General features: G+C 41.3%; 1 protein-coding gene across 1 annotated transcript; it reads right to left on the reverse strand.

Moving 5' to 3' along the window:
- Positions 1-5577: 5577 nt before the first annotated feature.
- Positions 5578-25630, reverse strand: LOC118425594 (HEAT repeat-containing protein 6-like). The gene is made up of 26 exons (XM_035834535.1): positions 25386-25630; positions 24841-24954; positions 24088-24228; positions 23548-23663; positions 23011-23125; positions 22364-22459; positions 21817-21943; positions 21251-21456; positions 20545-20672; positions 19908-20085; positions 19327-19403; positions 18826-18955; positions 18047-18146; positions 17635-17690; positions 16778-17247; positions 15997-16078; positions 15120-15329; positions 14009-14131; positions 13100-13224; positions 11706-11866; positions 10574-10650; positions 9581-9712; positions 8861-9028; positions 8269-8378; positions 7609-7658; positions 5578-6794 (listed from the first exon to the last, which is right to left on the reverse strand). The coding sequence occupies exons 1-26, from the start codon at positions 25584-25586 to the stop codon at positions 6670-6672; spliced, it is 3618 nt and encodes a 1205-aa protein (XP_035690428.1). The 5' UTR covers positions 25587-25630; the 3' UTR covers positions 5578-6669.
- Between the last annotated feature and the right edge of the window lie 36 nt (positions 25631-25666).

Consider the following 25666-nt stretch of genomic DNA (forward strand, 5'->3'; position numbering starts at 1 on the left):
GTGTGTTACGCCGAAGGGCGGTTATACTGGCTAAATCAATTTAGATACAGATACAGATACAGACTTGATGGTATGAATAGTATCCGCGCACCCATCAATTTTCGTCCGTTTCTAAATAGAAGAAATGTTGCGGCCATTAATGTTTAGAGTACAAAGAGGCTGCAAAATGAGCATGCATTAGCCTGACTAATATAAGATACTGTAATTCCTGAATTCTTCAATGTACGGTTTTCACGGCGATGACTGTAATGTGAACTTATCATTACTGATAACAAATAAATTGCTGACTTTTTTTACACACTCCTAATGCCAATGTGAACATTTTGTTCCGAGATAAACTTGAATTTTCTCAGACCGTGAAAGTTTGGTACTGAGAAGACAATACGAATTACAGTAGCAAGTACAATCGCACTCCTAGCGGCCGGCTTTATATTACAGTTGCCACCACCTCGGGGAGGGGGTCATTGACCCCAGCCAGCCAGAGATTGTGTAAACACAGGCGTGTGCCGTCAATTGGAAACTGAAGGATCGGAAATTGATACTGATGAGTGAAGTCCTCAAGAGTAATTTCTTCAACTTCCCTGGCCACTTATTATATAATTAGGTCATGTTGATTTGATTATATGGAGAGACGTTGTGCATCGCCTTACCCCGCCCACCAGGGACGACAGATGATGATGATGAAATGGATGACATCCTCTGGATTTCAAACACTGATGCGAGTGTGCGAATAAAAAAAAGTTTGACAAAAAAATTGCCCTCATTATGAAATCTAAAGTGGTCATGAAGGCTGAACAAATGACTGAACACACAAAATATAGTATACCAAACAATACATTTTAACGTATACATACATTTAAATATAGTATACAAACAATACATGTTCTTTAACATATTCTTTTACCTTTTTTAGTGTTCTATGACATTAGTATACGTTTTCTGATATCTATTTTTGCAATTCACGACATGTATTTGCTTACTTTGAAGCTGCTTTGTACGATTTAGAGTATGGTTGAAAACTTCTTTTTTATTTTGGAAACGGCTGAAACTTGGTTCGCACGCGGATGACATCCATATAATCAAATCAACATTGCCTAACAAAATGCCTCTGCAGTTCCAGAGCAAGCTGTTAGGGTACCCAGACCAACATTTTTTCTTCTTTACATCAAAAGCTATCTACCACCTGAATATCAAGACCATAGCATGTCCAGAACAGAAGATACAAACATAGGTCACAATGTCGACAAACAAATCATTCACATTTTTTCTACATGTACTTAGAAACATTAGGACTCTTTCACATCAATTATGCAAATTAGAGGCTTATTGGTATCTATTCATCTATTTGAGTCCTATTATGGAAAACACAGTAAATATAGATTTCTCTTCATTTTCTTCATTATGAATATCTCTGCCAAAGATACCTGAATACTAAATATCATGCAAATCCATCGTTCCTATGTTCCGTTATGCTCCTTGGACGATTTTGACAAAAATGACCATGCAGTTCCAGAGCAAGCTGCTAGGAAGGCTAAACACACATCACTTATTCCTTACATCACAAGCTATCTGCTACCAAAAATCAAGACCAGGTCAAAAGATACAAAAATGGAAGTTGTTGCTGCAGTACTAAGGTCACGTTTCAGAGGGCCCAAAATCGAATTTGACCTTCGTTTCCTCAAACTCTACCCACATACCAAATATCATCGTAATACATCCAGAGATTCTAGAGTTAAGCTGACTACAAATATCTGGAAACACAAACAGACACACAGACACACCAAACCTTTACGTCAATTTTTCATGGATGTAAAACCCAGAAATTGCTGCAGAACAAAGGTTTCACACCGTGGGGTCCAAAGTCAATCTTTATCTTTCCAACCCCTACCCACCAAATATCATTGCAATCCACCCAAGAGGTTTTAAAGCTATGTTGACCACAAATATCCAGAAACACGAACGCACAGACAGACAGACAGACCAAAAGCGATACCTCCGTTTCCATGGAGGTAGTGATCTGTGCACCTGCAACCGAAAACAGCGTGCTCTCGTTGCTACGCGCCCGCGTGCTCAGATCCGGATCCGTTAATTTGCCACCACATTGCTAAGTGCAGTAACTCAGTTGCCTGGACACAAATAAGCCGTAAAATTGGGCAAAATGATAGATTAATTGTGACCTTTGTCCTTGGTCCGACAGGAAGTACTGGGCGGCTAAGGAATCGGTGAATTGCGTTTTCAGACTCGGACACGACAGGACTGGTCAAGACTTTGTGGCCAAAGTTGCTGTTCGGTAGCGAAAAATCATCGACAAAATCGACTGAAAAAGGCGTCTACCCATTTGCATGGGAACGCCGGACGATCACACCTCTCTTTCCCATTTAGATCGGACGGGGAGGCAAGAAACAATGCAGACGGCTCTGGCAGCGGCGGAAGTGCAGCCCCTGTTGAAGCCGACTATCGTCGAATCGCCGGCCTCGCCGCCTTACGACTGCACAGACAACTACGACTTCCAAAACCACGGCCCCATGGCCACGCACCGCGCTGACCAGGTGCAGGGCGACCCGCTGTGCCGACCCACCAGCCTTTGGAGCAAGGTCCGCCGGAGCGACGTCAGATGTTCCTTACAGGGCACGCCGACGTTTCTCACGGCGGCCCAGTACATGATCCAGAAGGTCCAGCGCACCAAGAGGGTGGAGAAGCAAGACCAGACAAGTCTTCCCCTGCCACGCTTTCCGAGAAGCTGTCCCTGCTCTCCGCCCGAGATGGAGCGGACGATAAAGAGCAGCAAAAGGTTCAACCTGTCCCCGCCAGTGAGCGCGCGCCAGTACGCAAAGTCGTCTCTGAACAAGCTCACCTGGCACTCGCTGAGCATTTCTAGCGACGAGGAGGAGGCCTCCTGTCTCGCGTCTACCGAGAGGAAGGAGGGAGAGCACGAGGAACTGCGTGAATGTATAAACACAGAAAGCGCTTCGAAAGCGAAAAGTGATCTCGAACGTTTAGTCTAACGAACACCTACATCTTTTGGACAAGCACACTGAAGATTGGACCACGGCTAACGTTCCGTCCTAAGGACTGCGTTCATTTCTTGTAGCGTGCGCAACGGGATTCGAACTCACAACTTCTTGGTCAAGAGGCAGGCCCATTAACCACTGGACTACGCCGCTAAGTAACGTGTAATGTTGGCTTCTTGATTTATGAATGGCACAAATTTCAAGTAGGTCTATACATTGGTTTACCTATTACGATAGTACTGTGTTTAATTGAAGTTACTGATCCAAGAGTTAACGAAATGAAATGAAATTGTAAAAATGGAGTTGGCTTGTTTGAACCTTTATTTGTTGACCTAACATATGGTTTACATATTATAGCAGGATCTGTATTTAAGAGAATGTATCTACTTATCAAACAACGAATGTAAAAAGTACTTTCAGATATATCTATATATTGTTCAATAGATACTATGGTATTGGGATTTGTGCTTGAGAGAACCTATTGATGCAGCAGATAACGGAATGGAATTGTTCTAGAGAAACTAAACTGTTACGAAGATTCCTGTATTCCCCATACTGTTACTGAACGATGGGTGAAAGTCATACGTTGAATATTCAAATAAATTGTAGATTTGAAAAGACTTGCCACTCAAAAGATTTCTTGTTCAGACATGACTGACTTAGTGTACTATCTGTAAATATTTCTGTGAATGTGGCGAAATTGCTATGATGCTATGATTGTCTCAGATAGGACACGGCAACGCCTGAACATCTCCTGGACACATACGATAGTGCAGTCACAACATAATGCTGATAGATACTGGAAATAGTATCATAAGTGTTGTCACTGATCACAGTTTTGCTGCTAAGCTAAACTAAGCAGAAGTATTTATCTTAACTCGATGGGCAGTGCAACTCACAGATCACACACCCTTGGATATCCTGTGGCTTTTAAAATTAAAGTATATATGAGTCGTCCGTGTATGGCACAAACAATGGTGGAATAAGCAATGTTTTTCATACTTTGATGATGAAATATAATGTGTGTATGTATGTATTTACAAAATGTATGTATGTTCTGGGAGATCAGCCCTCTAGAGTCAAGTGTAATAACCAGTAGCATTATAGTGCGCCTTTACATGCCGCCCTACTGTGGAAAGTAAGTTGATTCAAATCACTATAATCAACTCTAATCAGCTCTCCTGTAACCGGGCATCATTTGGGTAGCAGCAGCTGCAATGTAAGAATCTCAATCGATGTCAATAAAAAACTTTATGTCATCGTTTAATAGAGTCCTTTTTTCATTGAGTGATGCTTTAGTGTTTTTAATGTCTATGTACTGTCCATGTCTTGTATACTGTGTCTAGTTATTATGTAAAGTGATTTTACTTCATTCTGTAAAATTAACGGTTTTCAGAGGTACTGCTACACAAGGGTAACTCTGCAATGTTGATTTAATGAATAAAGATTGAAAGATTGACTGCACTGCACTGAGGAACACGTAAAGCAGCCATCCTCAACTGAGGTGAAGCATGATGCTTTTTCAAGTAGCCAAGTGTTAATGCAATGCTGCTTCTCGGCTACGGCTCATGTTTTGGCCAAGCACATCGGGTCACCCCTACTCTTTTCAACAAGTGTGCTGGACTCTTTTATGTGCAGAGGTTTTACACTTGACGCTAACACCTGAAGCTTCCTCATACATGGACCCACCGACTTAACGTCACCATCTGAAATGACAGATGCAATCCCTTTACAACATGTCGGAGCTGGGGTCGACCTTAGGATTAAACTCCGACATTCATCATCTGAAGTGCAAAACTGCATCCTTTTCAGTACCAAGGACAGGATGACTGTATGACCAAAATATAACATTTTCTGGTTACTTGTTACTTTTTTCTAGTTTTACTTTTGGACAGACGAGGAAAATGTGGTTCTGCACTCAATTTTTGTAACTTATATTAACAGTGCCACATACACAGTAATGGCAGAAGGTAAAGGTAGCTTTTTATTGCATCTCCCCGACCAAAATGCTTCACTTTGGGCATTGATCCCCAAATCCGTATTACACCCACTTCTGATTCATCGCTTTCTTGTAGATTCAGAAGAGGTTGTGGAGACTGAGACCTCAGAAGAGTATGTAGAGAAGGACAACCTCAAGCCAACCGTTCACACTTACGCCACATCTTCAGAAAAGACGTTGGAGCCGCATGTTCCCCATTTAGGAACTTTATTCAAACCTACACACCAGAAACATGTTTTGCCGTGTGGCTTCCTCAGTGTTATGGGCTCGAATGAACATAGTAGACTGAGACCTCAAATATGACTCGATTCTTGCACCAAATTGGCAACTAGCCTGTAATGAGCACCCTACTGTATTGGAATCTAATTGGGAAACATGGCGTCGAGTTGCCTTCCTCAAATGGTCTCATCAAGGCAAAGATGCTGGTTGGGGGTCGCAAAATAAGCAATAGCAGCATACCCCCTACCCATGATTGCACTCTAATTAGACTATGTACAGAATCAGTCATGTATTCTCCATGCCGCCCCCCCCACAAAAATAATTGAGACCAATGGAGAAACATACAAGTACCACTAGCAGCATGTTTTAGTTTATTGTATGGAGAAGATGTTCTTTCAATTGAACAGCACAACATTATACACACAGACCTAGGGAACTGAAAACCAATGCAGGATGCTATTATGCAAAAGGAAATTGGGGTCACCTTCAATTTTCCAATGTAGGATCTGAATCAATAACTACAAACAGTAGGCACACTCTATGTAAGGTGCTTCAATGTACCCAATTTGCATATCATAATTTGAATATTTCAGGTCATGTATATGCAACTTATATGCAAAAGACCTTAAAGTAACTTTGACAACCTTCTAATCAGAAGTGGTTTACATAAAGACCACAGTTTATTTTTTTATGATGATTCACATTGATTGATAGTTGCCTTATATATGGCTTTCAAAAAATCACTACCATGAGGCCCCGCACTAAAATGCAACCTACTGAAATTGGCCATGAGAAATCTTGGCAGACAAACAGTTATTAGGATAGGCCTGCTGTGGTGATCCCCCTGGTATGATTAAGCATTTTTATTACTTCATGCATGGCAGTACATATCACAAAACAGCAAATGCCACACTGACTCAATTATGTGGGGGATGGGCACATCTATTTTTATGTTTTCTAAAAAAAAACAGTTTGCAAGTTGAGACCATACTTTAAGTCATTTAAAGAAGCTGTAAAATATGCAAATGAAACTGAATAGCTTTGAAAAAAATATCGGCAAATGTTGTATCCATTTTGTTGTAGAATGACGAAGTCAATTTCAAAGTCTACTCTACAAAGAAGAGGTGACATAACAAAATTTCGCAAACCACGTTCTGTGTTTTCAGTCAATTGTTACCATTTTTTTTGTTTTTGGTCAACCTTCCTGACCACTTAGATTTTACAATGAATGCACATTTATTTTTGCCAAACTTTTTTTGCATCAATTTTAGGGTACCCAGAGGATGTCAACCATATAATCAAACCACCATGCGGCCTTACTTAGAACAATTTAATTTGGAGAGATGGCCTAATATGATGGCCCACTTTTATAGACAGCCATATGTGCAAGCAATGACACTTTGCCGATTTTCATGGCAAAATGGCAACCAGAACTGAAAACTATGAGGATGTTGCCGTATCAGCAAAGATGGTGGACAGGTTGTGACAAATAGTTGCCTCCTTGTCTGTCATGTGTTGTCCTGCAAGCTGCCGGAAGTGGTCCTGCGCCCTGACCAGCTCTTCAACTGGAGTTAGAAACAAAAAAGAGATTGGAAACAAAATGTAGACGACATATGCAGAGACTAATTTCTTAAATTCTATGAAGAACATGCACAGTGGCTAGCCTTCACTGCAGTCTTTGAGACGGGGCAAATTTCTTTCTATGACAAACTCCCTTTCCCGGCATAAGAGAACCTAACCAACCTAAAAATCACGAACCAGTGCCCCCTCCCCCCCAAAAAACGATTAGCCCTGTTCAAAGACAGCAACGGAGGCTGCACAGTGCCAATCCACAGATAAAGGCTGCTGGTGAGCTGCCATCAAGCATCCATATCTACGTGCAAGCACCTCTCATGAGCACTTGTGCAACCCGCGCCTGACGAGGTACAACAGACGATTAACTGGATAGTGAGTGTGGGAGTGAATGCAAGTCACATTCCAGGATATTATGATATGCAAAAACAAAGATGCATCACTATAATCCCCTGATAGATCTGCTTAGAGATTACCATAACCATAGACTACATACAACTGACTTAACCCTGAGCATTACCCTAAAATGACACCGAAGCTTCAACCTTTAATTACACATATACCATGGGGTAAGTATTTCAAATATCAATATATTGTAAATCTTGAAATGTTTGTGGTGGTGTAACTTTTGCAGTTTTTGTGGTAACCTCTCCACTGTGAATTCTTGACACTGTGAATATGCATTATTTTCCAATGCATTACTTATCTACAAAATTGTTACAACCACAACTAAAATCACTGCAAAAATCTTCTTTCCCCTTCTACCCAAAAACCGAGTGTGCACAAAAATAAATGAATTTACAGTACCTTTCTTGGAGGTCTCTGCTGTAGTACTTTGTCCCAAGCTCTCTCTATACCTGTAAGATGGAGAGAACAAACCTGGTCTATATACTTTCCTCTGTAGACAGCTATCTCCAGCAAAATCATCAAATCCACTGGCAAGTTACATCATTGTCTTATCTACAGCATTTTTTTCTGGCACCAAAAGGCCTAGGCTAGGCTAGAGGATATAAATTCATGAGTTTGATTCCTGGCATTCCTAGCTAGAGGTTGTGTCCTTGGGAAAGGCACTTTACACAATTTTTCTTACTTCATAATCATCCAGATGTAAAAATGGGCACCTGACTCGGTGAGGTAAAACGTGGTGAAAGCAGAGGGATGGGCTCTGCCTTTGAATACTGTGCCCTACCAGTATATACAACTTGGATAACATCTCACTGACCCTACTGCCCCTACCTTTATCTTTACCTTTATCTTACCTAATGACATAAAAATAAAACACTGCATGTGCACAGCTATACAAGTTTGACAAGTTTGACAAGTTTTAGTTTGACAAGTTTTATTCAAATTGTACAGACTTGCAGGATGTCCAGTTGGAAACATCCTGAATTGTTTACTAAACATTTGTTAACTAAAGGTACTGTATAGCATACTGGGCATTATGGTTTAGACAGAACAGTGAGTTACCTGGTAAGGTACGTGTGCAACAGCTCCCCCTTGCCCTGTAGGTGGAAGTGCAGGCCAGGAAGGTCCTCTCTGCCAGCAAGTCCAGTCAGATGCACCAGGCTACTGCAAAGCTGACAACAGAGAGGCGCCAGGGGTAAACACAACCAAACAGAAGATTGAATGAAGAATGTGATTCTTTGCATTAGTGAAGTAGTTTCTCTGCATCTGTCGGGCTGACAACTTGAGTGACACAGAATGCACTTTACATTAGTTCAATTTGTCCGCAGGGTAACCTATATCCGTTGTGCTGCTAAACAGGATATCCAGGGATGTCAAGTTGATGGAAAGTAGTTTCATATTGTGATATTTTCCAAATATTGCAGTTTGAAGCCACCATCTGTCGACTTAATACCCCTAAATACATTGTTCTTAAAAAAGAATGGATAAAGGTTATCCTATGGATAAAGGTGAACTAGCATTACATAGAAAAGAACCTTTTCAGGATGGATGTAGTAAAAGGCCTTTGAAACGCTAAAAATGTGCAAAGACTTCCTGATCCGGTACATAATCTGAAACCGTGTGAATTTCATCCCAACAGATGTGCCAAAGTTACCTGTTCCCTTAGTGTATCCCTGTACTTGAACTCGCTGAAGTCCTCTACCCGTTCCGTACCGACCAGAGCGTCAGCGAGACACCCCCACAGCTCCGAGAACTGCTCCTTACTCCCAAAGTGCTCCCGGAGGGTCGGGACGGTGAGGGCCAGGGTGGCGTTGATTCGAACCTGAAACACATTGTACATCACAGGCTTAAACACAATGCTGATGTTGGCATGATAGATCGTCTTAGTTAGTAAACTACAATATGGTACAATTAGTATTAGTTTACATGTAGTTGAGTGGAGGAGGGCTATGTACAAGCCATGCAGGCTTCTCCCCTCCTCCTGCACTTTTAGTTAGGAGGTTGTTGTTTTGTTATGTGCAAAATGGAAATTAAGAAAATGAAGATTGAATCAATCAGTTCTTCAACTAAACCTTAGTAAAAGCTCAATGGAATTCTTGATTAAAATAAGTGCATAAGCTATGTAAAAACTATGCACCTTTAGACTGGTTTATTGAATTGAAACTCCTTACAGCCAAAAAGGCTGAATTGCAAGATTCACAATTAAAAAGTCTTACATACACAACAGTTAAAAGACTTCAATCAACTTATATGCATGTGTCTTCAAATTTACAACACAATAAAATACAATAATCAATACTCATCAATGCTAAATAAAACTTATTTACTGCTGTTAAAGAGTTTGACAATGTAAGGTATTGAACTTTTGGTGTACCTTGAAGTTCTTGCAATCTTTGATGGCCTCCTGCAGGGCACTGAACAGGGCGGGAGCCCAGGGTGCGGCCCCCAGGGGCAGGGCAGGGTTGTTAAACATGTTTCCTACAGCATAGCAGGCATTCCACCGCACCTGGGGACAAAACATTAATGTTTTTACAGTGAGTAAATCCCTAAACCTATGTCATGCCATGTTTGTGAAAAAGGCAACATTATTTTATTTTGTCAGAGAAGCAGAAAGATCCCAATGAAATAGTGCTGTAAGTTCATGCACATAGGTATGCAGTACAAGCACCGTACCACAAAAGTCTACATATTGTATACATCCTGTTTTCAGATACAATTTAATCTTTATAAGGCCATGTTGATTTGATTATATGGATGACATCCTCTGGGAACTCCAAAACTGATGCGAGCGAGCGAATAAAAAAGAGTTGCCTTCAGTATGAAATCAAAGTGGCCAGGAAGGTTGAACATAGGACTAAACACACATAGTATGGAATACCATGATCCTCTGAACCTAAATTTTCTGTACTGGTACCTCCCCCAACCAACAATAGATTTTTTTTCTTTCCGTCCTTTCACATCTTATTCTTTGACTTTAGATTCATTTTGGCATTCTATATATGGCATTAGTTATCTGTTTTCTGATACTTTTTTTTCAATCTACGGAATATTTGTGCTCATTTTACAGCTGCTTTGCACAATTTATTGTGTGGTCGAAAACTTTTTTTTTTGGAAATGGCCGAAAAATTGGTGCGAGCGCGGATGTCATCCATATAATCAAATCAACGTGGCCTAACTGGATATAAAAACGGATATTTACATTCTGTTAACTATTCATTCAAATTTCTATCATCAGTGAAGACAACAGGTTACTTGGTCAGATTGCATAGGTACAGTTACCAGTCTGGAACATTACCTAAACCTCTGTACCTGCACCTGAGGTTACATGTAGGTTCACAGCATAAAAATGAAGGCCCTTGTCTCCCACCTTAGCCATGCCTGTCTTCACACACTTAGTGAGGACCTGGGCTGTCTGCTCTACGTACTGGCGGAAGTTGATCTTGTCTGGGTACAGATGGAGGCATAAGTTAACACAAAGGCAACAAAGCATTAATCCAGGAAAATAAGTCAAATATGGTAAAAGAAGTCTAGATGTACATGCCTTATCATGGCATGCTGTATTACAGGGTGCAGGCAAACAAAATAGCATAACAACATTTTTTTTACTTGAAGTTCACCACAAAACAAGGCTTATGGAGCCACTCATGCATTTTGGGTTACGGTGCTGGATTCTAAAGACAGATGTTTGTTTAACCTTGTGTTAAAACAATCATTAAGACATCATAAAAGTTAAATCTACATTGCTTTATTCCATTATCTCCCTGAAAGGTATTGATTTTGGTGTGTCTGTTTGTGTTTCCAAACTTATTTCCACATGCTAGGCATGTCTGGGACACTGACAGGAGGGTACTTTGTAGGTCAAAGAATAAAGCTCCCAGAAAGGTCTCAGAATAGGTTATCAAAGGTATCATAGGTTAATCTCATTTCCCAGTCTCAATTTCCTGCTACATGCATTTCTGTTGCCATACTGGAGCCAGTGTGAACATGCAAAGACAGCATCAACGGAGAAATTCACAAAAAGAAAAATATATATTTCATAGAAATGAGAGATCTTTGAACTCTTATTGATTTCAAAGCAAAGCTCCGATTAGTTGGGTAGCCCTGGCTATATTTCTCTCTATACAGCCGAATATATCAAATCAAATCAAATGCAAAGCTGCATCGCTTTCAGTACCAAGGGCAGGTTGGTGTTCCATTAGACTTTCTTGAAGACACTATAAAACCAAAATACAACATTTTGGTCACAAGTATAGTTCAACAGCACTGATAAACATTATTCGGTTAACACACACAGATTCATTTGAGCCAATGTCAAAGTCTATCTATTTTTGATTCCATTGTTATATGTTGTGTATGTTGTGCCCAGTGTCCATGTTTTCTGTGTAATTTTGTTACTTCTGGAAAAAAGACTGGAAGAGTAGCTGTAGCATGTAACTGCTACAGCTGTGACAGGAGTTAATAAAACAGGAAACAAAAAACAATTCTGAAACTGTTCTCACCAAAAGCGTCAGGCCGGAGAAACCTGACCAAGTTCCCCAAAGTCCTGACAGCATTGGACTTGACCTTGTCATGGTCAGCCGCACCCTTCAGGGCAAGGTTAAACAAGCTCTGCAGAAGGACGTCCGAGAAGTTATCGGTGAAATCTGCCCCCAGCTCCTCTCTAGACAAAAATGTACAAAATGTAGTGATCAGTACCGAGCATCTGATGACTAATACCAGCTTGATCAGAGAAGAACAAGAAATAGTCATGCCTACAAGTACCAGTACAAGTACAAGTAACTAAAACAACAGGAGCTAATTGACTCATTTGCATTAACTGTGTCTTAGCCTTGATATCCTTTGAAATCCAAATTGTCTTCAGCTTGACTTTGGCTTAGCTTTGTTTTCTTTGGAATCCAAATTGTCTTCAGTCTGAATTGTCTTACAACCTTTCCTATTGGACATCTGAAATTGTCTTCATTCATAGTTAGAGTATAAAAGACCTGTTTCTTGCAGGTCACTTCAGTGTCACTGACGAAGGAAAGTGGATTCTTTCCGAAACGTCTGACCGTTTCAAAACCATATCCAGTTGCTTGAGTAACTATTTTTGGCGTACAAGTACCAGAGTTATCAACCCAGGATTGAGGCATTCAAACATTTTTCCCAAGAACTATTGTAGAGTGGAACCAGTTACCACAAGCACAGTAGAGTCATCCTCACTTGCTAGAACACTTGCAGCTATATGCGTAAAGGTTACATGTGACGGGTTGTTCAGTTTAATATATCCTGCTGCTGCCGCGCTGTCTGCCTACAAAGCTGGTGTGTTATGCCAAAGGGCAATTATACTGGCTACAAAGGTACATATACATTCAATCACTGGGAGTGAAAATATGTACATAATAGGAGTACTTGAATGTAAGTTCATCTGTGACGGTAGTTAACATAATGATACGATTTTAAGACTTTATATCCGTGCACAAAAATAAAGCGCTTACCAACAAGCTTTCGATCAGTCCTCTGATCCTTCTCAAGTTGTAATGACCCAAGACCTAAGTCGCACTTCCATCCACATAGAATCTCCGGGACACTCTGTGGATTTCGACAAGGTGGAGATACTTGATTCCGAACAGGATTACTTTCTCAGGGGAGTGAAAGAGGCCATTTACATCAGAGCCCATCAACCTTCCCTCAACAGAGACGGGGGCCGATACCGACTGTCAAGCACCTTTGACCCTTCACTGACGTCACACTTCCGTTCCAGAAGTGCGACTTAGGTTTTGGGTCATTTCAACTTGAGAAGGATCAGAGGACTGATCGAAAGCTTGTTGGTAAGCGCTTTATTTTTGTGCACGGATATAAAGTCTTAAAATCGTATCATTATAATAGGAGTAGTTTGTGGAGAGGAAAGACTTACTTGTTGCTGACGATGGTGTTGCTGAGGTTGCCTAGCGACCAGGCAGCCTTCCATCGACAGCTGAGGTTCTTCTCCTCCAGACCGAGCGTACAGGCCTGCGCAACGTCCGCCAGAAACGAGATGTCCTGGATTTGGAGGGAGGGGGAGTGTTTGAGCTTTGCAACTTTTAAGTCAACCTTTTGACAGTTGTCAAACCTTCAATCAGTGGCAAGGTGATCTTGTGGTTAGAGTTGTTGACTTACAATCTAAAGGTTCTTACTGTTGAGCCTCTTAGGAAAGGAACTTAACATCTATTTCCTCACTCAACCAGTTGGCTTGCCTGACAGTCCTTTACCCCCAAATCTCTTGTCTTATTTTCATTAATTTAGTCATCTGGGTAACTTCAAATGCCTCATCATGCCATCCCAACATCTGCTTGGAGAGAAACATATGACATCTAACAGTTATTTATTTCTTCATTGGTTTGCCTGGTCAGGACTGCCCAACTAGCCTGTGGCTTTTGGAAAGGGCCCTGCTGACAAAAACTGAGACAATACAAATGGATACTTTCCCCACCTCCTTGAGACAGGGGTACAGCACATAGACCACATCTAACTTTCAAATGCCTGATCATGCCATCCCAACATCTGATTGTCAGAGTTACAACCATTAACTACGATAGCACAGTATATAATTGTTGTAAATAGTTCAAATTTGTTTTTAACTGAAATGTACTACAATGTTGTATGCATTTTTAATATGTAATTAGTTGTATCTTTTGTGTTTGTTTATCATACTTGTATAACAGTACTGTACAAAAATGATTGTCAAGCATTGCAATTCAGCCCCTCAGGCTGCAAGATTTGTCATATTTCTTTTGAACAATAAACCAGTCTACTGCTTGAAGAGTGAACATGTGAAATTCCCCACCTCCTTGAGACATGGGTACAGCACGTAGACTCCCAGTGCGTGGACGGCAGCTCCCCTCACACTCCACTCCTCATCATTAGTCAGTCCCAGCAGCAGGGTGATGCACAGGATGTGTTTGTCTGTCTACAGGGGAGCAGAATATTGCATTTAAGTTCACGGGGATTTAGTTTCCTAGTAGTGGAAAAAGGACTGTTCGCGGTGGTTATCAGTTTGGGGTACCACCATGCACTGTAGTCTCTTACTGCCATGGAAAAATGTTCGCGGTGGTTGTAAGTTTGTGTTGAATTGGCAATGCAAAAACCGCAAACATAAAACCAACCACTGAAAAAATTTCTGCATATACAGTATTGCAGATTCAAACCAACATCAGTTGACTTGATATCCCTAAACACCTTGTTTTGAAATACAGGGAATATAGATTAACCTGCGGATAAAGGTGAACTAGCACCTGTGTTCATTGTACATAATATATCGTACAAGAAACATTGATGTGTGGGAATCGCCGACTGTGCTGTTTTCAAGCTGATGACCTACATTCAAGTGCAATAGTAATGCAACAACAACAGTGCAATATAGGCAAAGTGCATTACCGTATGTATCAATCTTTACCTTGTGCCTTCCAAATTCTATCGATCTGATTAAGGAGTCCGCCTAAGTGTCTTTTTTTTAATCATTCATCTTGTATGCGAGTGTGTGTCAATTTTAACCGTGTTTTGTGTAAAATATCAATAAAGATGATGTTAACCCCCCAGTGAAATCTGGGCTAGAAATACTTTTTTCTGCATACCTGCTCTGGTGCAGATAACATTGAAAATTACCTTCACCAGACAAATTTTACCTGCACCACTCTGAATTTAGGAAGTACGGATCATGTTCAGGAACCATTGCTATTTTCTCTTTCACACTTTACAGGTGGTAAGAGTCATTGCAGCTAATAACAATCCATATAGTATTCCTACTGATATGATATTTAATGTATAAAACCCAGTACATGGACCAGTGCATGTTAGGTGCAGGTAGACAACAGAAATACTTGCACAGCTCCAATTTTACCTGCACTAACCTGCATAGGCAGGTGGTATTTCGAGCCCTGTACATGTTACCCACTTACTGATAACAGCTGGAAGACCTGAGCCCCTGTGTTGGCCAGACACTGGCAGCCACAGCTCCTGAGTAAGGTGTGGTCCAGGTTCTGTAGGGCCGAGGGGAGGGGGCCACTCAGCAGGGGTACCCAGAAGTCTGCAGCCTCTCTGTCTGTCAGGGACTCGGGTGCTGTGGACTCTACCTCCTTCACTAGGACTGCTCCAACTTCCTCCACAAACTACAGACATGTCAAGTATAGAAAAATATTAAATCTTAACTCAGCTATGCTTCTGTAAATTCATTCAGCAGAGGCACCCAGAAGTCTGCTGCCTCTCTGTCTGTTAGAGACTCCGGGGCTGTGGACTCCACCTCTTTAACCAGGACTGCACCGACTTCTTCCACAAACTACAGACATGTCAAGTAGAAAATTAGAAAACCTTAACTCAGCTATGCTACTGTAAATTCATTCATTCATTCTTGCAGGGGCTGCTGAGGGGCAGTAGAAGGGGAAAGGAGCAGTATTTTATTTATCTATTTATTTATAATTGTCAATCTTGTAGGGTGGTCCCTTCAGCTGTCAACAACTGATTTCCAAGGGAGCCCTGCAACAAATCAATCAACATTACAATTCATATAACATAACATAAAGCGTAAATAGTTAACTTATCTGACCGACTCAAAATAAGTTAAACGCTACCAACTCAAAATCATTAATCACAGTTTGATTTGGGGGTTGAGAAGTCACAATGAAAACCATGACATGAATCCACCGTGAATGTTTAAAAATTTGTAACTGCATGTTTACTGACTAACATAACATACATTGCTGGCAGAATCCATCTGTAAAGATGAGGGTTAATGTGCATATTTGTCACACTACAATACACGTTATGCCCCATACAGACCTTTCCTCCCTGTAGTTGTAACGCTGTGTTCTGCTCCTGTAGAACCCCGCAGAAAACCTGGGACAGCTCCGCTAGGTGGGGTCTGGAACATTGTACAAGACACAATAATTATTATAGTTTCAAGTCATGGTCATGTACTTATCATCAATAGACATATTAAAACATGTATTTGACTTAACAGTAGGCTATTGTCCCATTACCCAATATTTTCTACAACAAATACTCTAAGGCCCAATCTACACACAGTTTTTACCGATATCTGTGGAGATGTCGGGAGGGATATAGAACGTAGGGGGCTGGACACCCATGGCGCTTGCAGTCATAAACATATAGCGCGATTTTCCAAATGGCGTTATATGCTAATGAGCCTCCCCGAAGTCGGGAAGCATCTACACGCGCGCGAAGCTGTCGGGGACCCCTGCTAAGCTATCGGTAAGGTATCATACGAAGGGTCCGGACCTTTCGGGAGAAATTTTCCTGATATCTTGACGGCGATATTGGAGTTTCATCTAGACGCTGAAAAAAAGCTGTCGGCGAGAGGTTGTTGGCTCGCCGATATCGGGAAAAACCGTGTCTAGATCATGCCTAATTCATTAATTTCCCCAGGGACTTCATTTCCCAGGAGAAGGGGGAATGACATTTTTAAAGTGTTTATTAAATTAAAAGTTTGTTCCAATTCTGTAGTACAATGGTTAGGTAGTAAAACAATAAAATTGCAACGGTGGAGACATTATATCGAAACTGCAATCATTGCAAACATTTCAAGACTTACAGTACTCACCTGATGAACGGGAAGTAGCCCTTTGCCATCTGGGTCATGACCTGAATGGCCTCTGTCCTGACAGGAATGATGGGAAGGGTTGACCCCATGACCTGGGCGTGTCTGAGGCTGACCATCCTGAGACACCAGTCCAACAGCCACACCTTGGCCACGCCTTCACTCTCACTTTCCATTATCTGTGTCCTTTCCCTGTTTCCTTCTTCTTTGTTACTCTCAGACGACGCTCCTCCCTCTGTTGTTGAATCTTGTCCGGTTGTCTCTACACTGCTGTTAATGTTCATCTTTTCTACAGACTCTTGTACATGTACTGTCTCTCTGTGGTCGCCAGCCTTCGCAGGGTTTGTTCCTTGCTGTGGTTCCGTCCTGAGTTGTTGTGATGATGTTGCGGAGGGCGGTTGGGAGACTTTTGCCTGGACCTGTGGTGTGGAACTCACTGTCTTCATGACCTGTGTAACCTCTTGGAGTGGCGCCTGACAGGAAAAAAGCATAAAAAATATTTTGCAAGTTTTGCTGAAAGCAATTTTCTGCAATGCTTGACATGGAAGTACTTGGAATAGAACTTATAGAGCGGAACACCTTGCCACCAAGTACAGAAGGGGCAATCGCAATAGATTACCGATGCACCAAATATGAAACTGATCCATCATGCCATTCTTGAGCTATCTCGTAGACCATCAGACAACACTTACTGCTTAATATGCAAATGTTAAGTGTGGCAGGTTGTTTCAGTGCACTAGTAGCCACTCTTCATGCTGTATACATTATACCTGCAGAGCTGGTGTGTTACACCAAAAGACTCACTGAGTTATACCAGCTGTATAGATACAATAAAAAATGTAAGGAAATATTGATAATACCTGCACTGACAGGATGGAGTGGAAGCAAGTTAAGGATGCCACCTGGATGTCATACTCTGTGACAGAAAAAAGACAACAGTGACCAATCTTAAGTACTAGACAAGCTTTCCTAGACAAGTACAAAACAACATGAATCATGTATAACACACTATTAACCTTTTATTTCAGCTCTTTGAAGTAAAATGTCCTTACAGCAACATGAATTGCAAGTGCACCTTGTCAGACCCCTCAATTTATTCTGCGGGGATGGGCTCTATTAACCTGGAGTCCAGTCTTGTAATTTTTGTTCTGCTCCTAAAGGTTGCTAGCACAAATTTTCTAACAAGGCTGGACTCCAGGCTAGGGCTTCATCTATTTCTAGACAGTGAGAGTTTACATTACACAAACTAATAACAGCAACATGACTGGGTACCTTTGTGGCTGAGGAGTGGTCTGATCTGTCGCACCACCTTGGTGATCAGGCCAGGCTGGAGCCGGTGGTAAGGCACGTTGGGAATCAATGTCGCAAAACACTGGACAACAGGGAAGGGGACATGGTCTGTCATCAGACACACAGTCAAACCCGTACAAGTGCCCATCTTAGACAAAGTCACAGAAAAAAGGTTTGGACACATAGAAGTAAAGTGAGGACACAAATGTGTGATTACATTTTTACTCTTCCTCTTCTAGGAGGTAAAAAAAGAAGTGTAACTGCCTCATGTTCAGCACCAAGGCCAGTTACATTATAGATGTCCACTAGCCAATAGCCCAATTCCACTACCTTTTATCTTTTGTCTTAACACCATATAATATCAACAGACCATTGAGACAGATATAAAAGTCAACATAATTGCAAAAATGACATGTTGAATGGTACAAAAAGGATTGAATGGGTCTGTGGTTGAAGCAATTAGCCCTTTAGCAGCACAGTGTTTAAGACATGTTTACGGTGTCATGATTTTGTAGTGAAGAGGTCACCACCCCAAACAATACAGGATATGTAATACTGCAAATGCAGGAACTTTCGCGGTGGTTTACTGTTCACGTTTTTTGCGATGGTCACTTCACCTTGAACTTAAAACCACCGCGAACATTTTTCCATGGCAGTAAGAGACTACAGTGTATGGTGCTACGCCGAACCTTCAAACCATCGTGAAAAGTCATTTTTCATGCTACCGCGAAATTAAATCCCCGCAAATGCATTTACAGTACCTTGAGCAGATAGAAGAGTGTGTGCACATTGCTCTCCGCTGCCAGAGCCAGCAGCAGACATCTGTGGATCTCCTTCACAGTGGAGCCCAGAGTCACAGAGTAGGGGGTGAAGGCAGTCTGTTTGGGGGCCCTGCAAACAGGAGGATAAAATCTTGTTATAAGAAGAGGTTCTTAAGTCAAGCTGACCACAAATATTCAGAAACACAAACAGACACAGGCACACACACACAGACACACAGACACACACACACACACACACACACACACACACAGACACACCAAATACTATACCTCCATTTTTCATGGAGATAACAATCATAAGAAGCTGCTAGGGGGTCCAAACCTACACCACTTCTTCCTGACACCAAAAGCTATCTGCCATCAAACATTCAAGACCCTAGCATGTCCAGGACAAAAGATACAAAAGCTGGAAGTTCTGCTGCAGTTCCAAGGAGGGCCATAATTAGCTAGAAGGATGAATCAGTGACAGCTTGAACTCACGTTTCCTCAGCTGCAGCCAGGTACTGTTTGCTTCCATCCACCAGAGAAGACAAGACCAGCAGGGCATTCCCACGTGCCTGTAAATAACATGGTGTGAATTCTGTTATTTTTGCAGGGACTTTATCTCGAATTAGAAGGAGAAACTTTTATGATTTTTTGTCAGTGTTTAAAGCTTGCAGTAGAGACAATCCTGTATAGTGCACTTAGTAATACTGTAATTCTTGATTTGTTTATGGTAACTTAATTGTAGCGACCTCTATCAGCATTCACTATTCAACCACTAAAATTTAATGATTGTAATTAATAATATTTGATCATTGTGCTAAGGCCAGCTAGACCCTATTTCTCACCGCTAAGATTTAATGCCCTGAGCTATAGCTACTCCTTTCCCCTAATGGGTAAAATTACCAAATGCAGTATAAAATGTATTTATAGTATTTTGGAAACGCATATCTACATTTCAAGAATTTGTGGTGGAGAAGTCATCACAGAAATAAACCAACACTTTGCACTTCAGGGTTTAAATTATACATGTATGTAGCATCCTTTTGTATTATGTACAATGTATTTAATGTACAGACCTTTGGTGCCGGATCCTTCAGTATACTTGTGAACAGAGTGGGACTTTGGGGTGCCCCCACACTGCTGCATTCTGGGAGGAGGTGTGACCAGTACCCGAACATGAGCCGCTTGTCAGTCATCTGTGCCGTGTTGTGGAGACAGTTCAGGGCAACCTCCCGCACTCGGGACAGGATCGACCTATAGATCATAGGTCATCATCATATCGTTCTGTGGCAATACTGCAGCCAGACTAGCTATATAGGTGAGTTCCATTCCTGGTGTACCTGGTTAGATGCTATGTCCTTAGGTAAGGCACACAACTTTAATTGCCCAACCCAGGTATGAAAATAAATGGGTCCCTGACTTTGAGGAGAGATGGGCTCTACCTTCCAATACCAAGCCCTAGTCAAAGTGAATAACAACACAATGCCCCTAAATGCTACCTTTAGCTAGAAGAGCTAATTTCTGCACACTATCTGATAACATTCTTTTGATATCTATGTTCTGCAATACATAAATGGTTATTATGTAATCCAATTACTATCTACTGGTGATTTGATACATATATATATATTCCAGTGATTATTTATCATCCTAACTCATCAATCTTGTTCCATTCCTACAGGAAATTGTCTGAAGGTAAATCTGCACAAGAACCTTAGTCTGGTGAGATGTCCCGCCTCATTGTCAGAGTACTCCGACTCCGAGCTGCTAGCCAGGCCTCTCCAGCTGGAGCGGTAGTCACTTCCTTCTGAGGAGGAGTATCCTCCAGTACTGTCTCCTCTCTGTTGAAGAAATGTTCATATACATAAACATCTCCAGGCCAGGGCTTTAGAGACACCATGACTGTTAGATTACTTAGAATAGTCTAGGTCCCCTGCTAATGGAACAGTCCACGCACGCGGACTGAGCCCCCTGAGGCAGAGGGGAGCTTTAGTCGGCTTGGAGAGACTCAGTGTGGATATTGTGGTTCTGTTACATGTGTGTGTGTGTGCTTGAACCTGGTGTGTTACATTTAAACCACGGGGCAGCGCCGACTCTGGCTTCCTTTAAGACACTCTTAAAGTAATGGAAATGACTGAAATGAAGGAACTCAAATCATGTAGCAGCTCTCACTATTATTATAATTACTAGTATTTTGGACTATGTAATGTGTAAAATTGCGTAAACTTAAAAGACTCATTAGGTCTTTAAAGGATGTAAACTGTATATACTTTGTCTGACCCTCATGACCTCAATGAAAAGCGGCCTGCAGGCCGATTTAAGCTGTCATGAATAAACAAAAGCTCAAACAAACAAACAAAAAGGATATACAATACAAACCAACAAAGTTACATACATACATACAAACAAACAAAGTCACCTCTCTCCTGTGCCTGTCATGTGCCTTGAGGGGACTCCTGGGGGGTGTGCTAACAGGGGGGGCCCTGCCGGCAGGAGACCAAGAGGGGGTGTTCTGCATCGGTCGTACGTCAGGCTTAGCTGTGTCCTGGTCTGTCTGCTGTTGCTTTCTCTGTCTCTTCTTCTTCACTCTCCTTCCCCTGGGGGTGGATTGGGCTGAGGTATCTTCTGTTAGGAGAGAGATTGCCATTGTAGCTGGTGTGTTACGCCAAAGGGTGGCCTGGTAACCATACCGTCGGGCACTTGCCGTTATCTCTTCGGTATGGTGAGGGTAGCTGGCCTGTCCAGTTAATTAGTGCAGGCGTCTATCCAGAAATGGCATCAAACCCGCAAAGTCTCATTCTTATGTCCACTATAAAAAAACTATCATTGCCTCTTGATGAGGTACATATAGACTAATGCAGGCAAAAATGCCAGCAAAATATACTACATGTGTACCTGTAAATCTAGACATGTTCCCTGTGGTTTCATTTCCCAAGTCCTGTTAGCCCTCAAGTGATAATTATGGGTGCTAGAGAATATGCTAACCTTTGTCAGAGTCCCTGTCCTTGGTGGTGGCTCTCTTAGGACTGGGGTCGTACTGTGACACCGGGGTGGGGTAGAGTGTGGCAGGCACCTGTAGAGTCTGACCAGGTAAGCCATATAACATGTATACCTGGGGAACAAATATAAACAATAATTTCTTAGAATTTCACAGAGAACTTAACAAGTTATTGAACAACTGAAACAAGATGTCACTAAAGTTTATTTTACAAAGTGCGATTGTACGTACTAAGACGTTTTTTGAAACTTCAATGAAACTTTGAAAGATAGCAGGTTTGGTTGCACAAAAAACTGCTGCTTTTTTGTTTTAGATAGTTGTCCAATGGACAAGGACTTGTCACTGTTAGTTTGAAACCTGACTGTTCTTGTTCACTTGATTTGTCTACATGATCTAAAAGCCATGGTCCACTGTGTGTCTTCACAGTGCAAGTTTTTAAGTCACACTCACACTATCCATGGTTAGTGAGCTAAACTAATTGCAGATCACTTTTCACTGTAATTTTTGCAGATGAAGACTTGGGAAATGCCGTACCCTGCAGACTGCTAGGAGAGACCCCAGACTCCCAGGCTGGATGTCTGTGGTAACTGACAGCAGGTTCCTCATGCCTTGTAGGGTACACAGGATCAGCTGGGAAATAACAACAGAGTGCACACTGGTGTTAGTTACAAATACAGGAGCTATCTACCAATCAAAAATCATGATTACAATAAAAAATCATGATTATACTAGGAGAATATCCAGAGCACAAGAACCAAACAAAACCAGACAATGTGCTGCTATACTGTGGAAAGCCTGCCAGGGATAAAAAACTACTTGCAAGCACATACCAACATACCAAATATCATTAAGATCCCTCTGTGACTCAAGGTACAAACAAACAAACACAGAAAAAAATATAGACTAATCTTGATGAAAGTAACAAGAAAAACAGTTGACACTATCTAAGGCATGCAATGGCAATGAGATACATTATTTCTTTCACAGTGACACAAAGACATGGACATTTTTCAGTAAGTTTTATTTCTTTATTAATAAGTTTATTGTCTGTTATGTAATAGATAGTGCAGGAGTGATGATAGTACAACAAACAGTCTCAATGACCCACTAGGAGGTCAAGGGATAGGTAAGATAAGGTACGTAATGAAAACAGTGAAAGAGAAAATTTGGAATTATTGTACCTTGGCAAACAGGATATCATCGACCTGTTCAGGTTTGGGTGTCTGTAGGACTGCCATCAGGATGGTGTACACTTTCCTCAGGTATTCATCAGGGATGGTCTGACCCTCCGGACTCCTGCAGATCATAATAGTGGGTTGGAGTTACTTAGACAACAAGTTGAACAACTAGTTTTCTCACAGTATTTGTCATGTTTCCTTGAAACCCTAATAACTACCTACAAACTAAACTTTCCATCAAAAGGATCTTATGGCTGTTATAGATTCAAAAACACAACTGTACCCCTGCCAGGGATGAACCTCCTTCAAGAGATAAAACATCAATAGATACAATGTATGTGACAGTGGAAATCATCTATTATTACTGTTGCTATATCATCTGTGTTACAATGTTATTTTGTTGTTCTTTATCTGTATGCAGTTTAATAGTTGTTGTTGCCATACGTTGTATCCTGTACAATTGTCGAGCAATAAAGTTCATTCATTCATACTCTCTTCATGTAGAGAAAGCCCCATCTATGGAAGACAATTCTGACTTACTGAAGGCAGAGGTTGTACACGCACGCTATTGCAACCTTCTTGATGTCCAAGTCGGGATACTCAGGTTGCACAAACTGCATCAACAGACCTTCTGGACCAATCAGCTGGTCTAAGTACTGAGAAAAAAAAGGCAATAATGAAATGCTATTTCCACAAAATTGTTCAGTTTTATTTTTCTTTACAACCCAAGACGTGATACATACCTGCCATTAACATTGTATAAAGTATACATGAACAATGTGTATTGTGTACCTGTGCAAAATTTCTTTGGAAAAGAATGTTTTAATTCACTTATCTTAACAACAGATGGAAATGCCAGTAGCATTAGAATAAACTACTGTACATCTTGAAATGTTTGCATTGCTTTTATTTTTGCAGTTTTCACAGTAACTCCTTCACCACCAATTCATGACACTGCGAGTATAATTTTCCAATTCATTACTTTAGTATAGTATTACCAAATTTACTTGTCAAAAACGAACTCCTTTCTCCTCTTACGGGGTACTGCAAAATTAAATGAATCTACAGCAAACTACTCACCATGGCAACAGCGGGCCCCCTCTGGTACAAAAGCTGTGCCAGTGTGCGGAGGATGTCAGGCAGAGTCCATGGTCTGCAGACGGACACTGCGCGCATCACGTACTCTACACATGTCTCCAGTGATCTGCCCTGGATCACAACCTGGCAAAGTTGCCAACATGCAAAAAGATGATGATGAAAGTTTCCAAAAAGTGTTAAGTTAAGACAATCTTACAATCAATGCCCACAATCTTGTTGATGATCATTTTAGCATAAAGGGGGGGTTGTTGGGCTGTGATCAAATGTAATATTTATAATCCATAGTCCATTTTGGCTTTGGTTCTGGTTCAATACCAGCCAACACCCCTTTACTAGTAGTTGGGGCCAAGCACCCATTACTGAAATCCGTTGCCATAGGCATGGGGTATCACAAGACTGTCACTTTTATGCAGAGGCACGTTGCCTGCACCTGCCTCTACTGCCTCACATTGACAAGGAAGACAATTCCAAGTTCTCCGCTCTTCAGCAAACAGAATATATTGTCCTTGTTATCATAATACAAAAATTTGTTTCTGCATCTATATAGATAGTGCAGCACACTAGCTAAATGTGTAAAACTTAAAGAACTATTAAATAATGTAGGACTTTACATTTTTTTCATGTACATGTACAAGCTGGTGTGTTACGCCAAAGGGTGGTTATACTGGCTATATTGATAAGGATACAGATACTGAATTTACAAATGTAATGTTATTTTCTTCTTTGAACACTTACCTTTTGTCCACTGAATCCAACAAGGTGCCTGAGTAAATGGCAAACTTTTGTGACCAGGAGCTCATAGTTCAGAGGGACCAGTTCACAGGCCTTGCATACTAGTCCCACAGCCAGCTAGGAGGGAGGGAGATAATATTTGCTCAGATCCATAATTTTGGCAAAACATACTGTCAGGGTAAATTGTACAGTATTTGTACTTGATGTGGAAAATGCAATATACAATACTTTATACATGTATCATGTTTTCTCTTTTTTTCTAAAGAGCGTAATTATTTCACACACGTTTCTAAATTATATCATTGACATGACATTTTCTGTAGCATTCGAATTAATTATGATTTTTCAGATACAGATCTTCAAAAGTGGCCACTGCCAATTTACTGTCATTATAGGCAGTCAATCGTTCTTAATCGTCACTTTCATATGCCAAAGCTGAAGGCTGTCGCTACAACACTTTCATCATAGAGATATGAATAATTGAAAAGTGCATGTCATACACCTGTTAACGTTAGTGCATGATTGGGGAGGGGTGATGAGTTACCAACCTTCTCATCTACAAATTTCGGGGTCTGATAGTCGAGCGAGTTGAGCTCGTCCAAGAGTATATTCAGCTCTATCTTGAACTCCTCTCCTTCCCGTGGCACCAGGCTTAGGAATTTGGCGGTGCAGCGTCGGAAAACGTCCGCATCGCTCTGAACGAAGGCCCGCTGCTGCCCCTGCGGCCGAAGTGAAACTTCTTCAGCCATTTTCTTGCTGCAGTTTGAACAGGAGCTGCTAGACGGCGCGGCTGCAACCAAGTTTATTGCTGCAGTTTGAATACAAGCTG

Source organism: Branchiostoma floridae, chromosome 11 (genome assembly GCF_000003815.2).
Source record: "Branchiostoma floridae strain S238N-H82 chromosome 11, Bfl_VNyyK, whole genome shotgun sequence".
NCBI lineage: Eukaryota > Metazoa > Chordata > Leptocardii > Amphioxiformes > Branchiostomatidae > Branchiostoma > Branchiostoma floridae.